Raw genomic sequence first — 3146 nt, forward strand, 5'->3', positions numbered from 1 at the left:
AACTGCCCCATAGGGTTTCCAAGGCTGTAATGGAAGCAAACTGCCACATCCTTATCCTGTGGAGTGGCCGGTGGGTTTGACCGCTGGCCTTTCAGTTAGCAGGCAGGCACTTACCTACTGTGCCACCAGGAAACTTGGGAAAATCAGAATAGGGGTTTTGAATGGCCAATACTGGGCCCCCTGCACTCGTGATCAGCCTGTGATGTGGCAAATGAGGAAACTGAGGCCCAGGGAGAGGAAGTGACACAGCTGGGATTCTTGTCCCTATTGGTAAGCTCTCCCTAGCTCTCAGAAACAGTTTAGGATGTGGAATTTTCTCCGTGTGCTGCTCTACTTGCCTAAATTGTTCTTAAATCTCAGCAGCTATAACCAGTACTCTCGCCTGGTTTGTGGTGAGCCCTGGGGTGTGGGGGTGGAGTTTGTAGTGGCTAGCTAGTATTTTGTGCTTCTAACTGTGCCAGGTGCTGGGAGACTTCAGGGAACAGGCAGATCCAGTCCTGCCCTCTTAGAGCCCAAAGCCCAGGGGGTGACAGACAGATAACCAGGCAGTTTCACCATGGAGGGATCATGGGTACCATAGGCTACCCAGGAGAATGTCAGGGAAGGCTTCCTGGAGGGAGTGAATGCTGAGCTGAGACCAAATGGGCAGGTAGAAGATAGGCAGATGGTGCTGGTACCAGACGTCCTGGGGAGCTGGAATGGGCGTCAGAGAAGGTGCTGGTGCTTGGTGGAGGGAGGGAAGGGAAGCCCTGGGCCCGGAGGCCCCTGACATGAGCCACATGCACCTTACTTTCACCCTCTGCTCCTTCCCATCCAGATTGAGGCCCTGCCACCAGAGCTCTTCCAGTGCCGGAAGCTGCGGGCCCTGCACCTGGGCAACAACGTGCTGCAGTCACTGCCCTCGCGCGTGGGCGAGCTGACCAACCTGACCCAGATTGAACTTCGAGGCAACCGGCTGGAGTGCCTGCCCGTGGAGCTGGGCGAGTGCCCACTGCTCAAGCGCAGTGGCCTGGTGGTGGAAGAGGACCTGTTCAACACGTTGCCACCCGAGGTGAAGGAACGGCTCTGGAGGGCCGACAAGGAGCAGGCCTGAGTGCTGGCAGGCAGCTGGAGCACGGGGCTGGTCCAGAGCAGCTGGCATGGGACCAGCGAGGAGTCCTCAGGCCCAGGAGGGTCAGGCTTCCCTCTTCCCAGAAGTCCAGGGACGGCTAGCTCAGCCTCGTGGCCGGGCAGGAGCCTGGGGAGGATGTGAGCTGGGCCAGGGCGAGTGGACAGAACCAGAGGGGCTGGCCCCTTTTCTCCCTCTGATACTCATGCCCCTCCCCGCCCCCACCACCCCCTCCAGGGCAGGCGCCTGTTGGGGGAGATCGAAGGATTGTGCTGTATTTGGACAATCAGGACCTCCTCACTGGAGGCCATTTCTGCCCCGTGGCTGAGCCGACGCCAGAGGTCCAGGGACACCTACATAGCTCTTGGTATTTATTTTTCTCTACATCCCACCTCCTCCGTCCCGATAACTTACACATTCCCAAGGAAGTTTGGCTCAGATGGAGGGTGCTTATGGAAGGGTGGGCTGTGTCTCTGCTTTGCCCTTTTTATTTAGTGATGCAGCTGGCATTTAGTGCCCACTCATATTTGAGCAGAGGGGTCCTGGGTGAACCAGCTGTGGGACGGTCCCCTCCACTGGTGCCAGGCTGGGCTCTGGCAGCTCAGCCCACGGGAGAGCAGGCTACCAGGTGGAGAGGCCAGGCCTGGGGCCTGCCTCATTAGTTTTTGTGGCAATTTCAATTTTTTTTTTTTTTTAAGTAAAACAAATTTTGTTTTTTTTTAAAGCTTTGACAATGGATGGTTTGGGTATTAAAATGAAAAAAAAAAAAAGGACATTAAAGGCCAGTGAGTTGGAGTCTCAGGGTGGGGTGGCAGTTTCCCTTGAGGAAAGAAGCAAGACATTGAATTTTATTTCCTTTCCCTGGGGTGTGGGGCGCAGGATGTGTTCCGAATCTGGTGTGACCTTGGTCTAGTTCTGTTTGTTCCTCTCCTTGCCTGGGGCAGGGGTTTTTTGTTTTGTTTTTTCTTTTTTTTTTTTTTTTTAATTTTCTTGGTGTCTTGTTTTCTTCCTTCTCCATGTGTCTTGGCAGACACTCATTTTCGTGGCTGTTGGCCAAAGAGAATGTTTCTGGAACTGCCAACAAGGGAGTAAAATCAGGTTGGCTAACCCCCAGGTGATGGTGCTCCATCTTCCCCTTCCCTGATGCACCCACCCTGCCCTCCACACACAGTGTTAAGGAGCTAAGAGGAGCTACTTCACCTGGACTCTGTTTTCCCACCTCATGTATCATGGTTTGCCCAGTGCCACCACTAGCCTCAGCTGCTTACATCAACCCTGTCACCACCCAGTCCTTCAGAACAGCCTCTTAGAGGAAGGGTTGGGTGGGGAGGTCACTGCTGGGAGGGCAACCTCCCCAGTTTTTTGTTTCAAGCCAGCTTCTGTCCAGGGCACCTGGCACACACACAGCACAGTCAGTGCCTGGTGATGGGAAGCCACCTTGCTTTAGATCAGTCACTCGGGTCCCCGCCTTAGAAGGGTCCCTGCCTTAGAGCAATCACTTGGACACTAAGGCACATTGTCACGTCTCTCGTCTTAATGAGTATGTCTGTCTGTCTATCCATTTGTGTTCTCTGTGTGGTGTCATCAGATGTAACCCTCAGAAATAATGCACTCTAGCCTCTGACGACCATGAAGCAGTCCGTTACTTTTGGTCTGAACTTGTAGACTCGTTTCAAATATCAAATAAACCTATAACAGAAGGTAACCTTTGGAAGTCTCCATGTCATGGAGGGACCCGTCCATCGCCTCTCTGAGGCCTGCTGGGCCTTGTGGGTTAGTTTGTTGAGTGACCATTTTTTGGGCTACCTGCAGGATAGTTAACTGTGCTCATCTCTGCTAAACTGTAAGCTCCTTGGAGGCAGGCACTAGAGGTTTGTGCTGGACGGGGTATCTTGTTTTGTGCCAGCCCAGGGCCCTGGCTGGGAATCCCACAACCAGCACATTGTCAGCCTTTCCAGTTGCCTGTGGTTTGTGCTCTGAGGAGCTTTGATGGGTGGGTGCAGGGAGAAGAGGGCACTGAAATGGGATCCAGCTGTCC

At 53.8% G+C, this 3146-nt stretch overlaps 1 protein-coding gene across 2 annotated transcripts in view; it reads left to right on the forward strand.

The window, feature by feature from the left end:
* The window catches only part of LOC101356872 (leucine rich repeat containing 8 VRAC subunit A), a 29067-nt gene extending 27235 nt beyond the window's left edge, over positions 1 to 1832 (forward strand). The window contains exon 4 of one of the 2 annotated variants that reach the window (XM_004375736.2): positions 818 to 1832. In XM_004375736.2, the coding sequence (XP_004375793.1) occupies positions 818 to 1093 (276 nt within the window). In that variant the 3' untranslated portion in view covers positions 1094 to 1832. The remainder of the gene's footprint in view (positions 1 to 817) is intronic. The other variant, XM_023730792.1, reaches the window with a different exon arrangement.
* Positions 1833 to 3146: the final 1314 nt, after the last annotated feature.

Source organism: Trichechus manatus, unplaced genomic scaffold (assembly GCF_000243295.1).
Source record: "Trichechus manatus latirostris isolate Lorelei unplaced genomic scaffold, TriManLat1.0 scaffold00038, whole genome shotgun sequence".
Classification (NCBI taxonomy): Eukaryota; Metazoa; Chordata; class Mammalia; order Sirenia; family Trichechidae; genus Trichechus; species Trichechus manatus.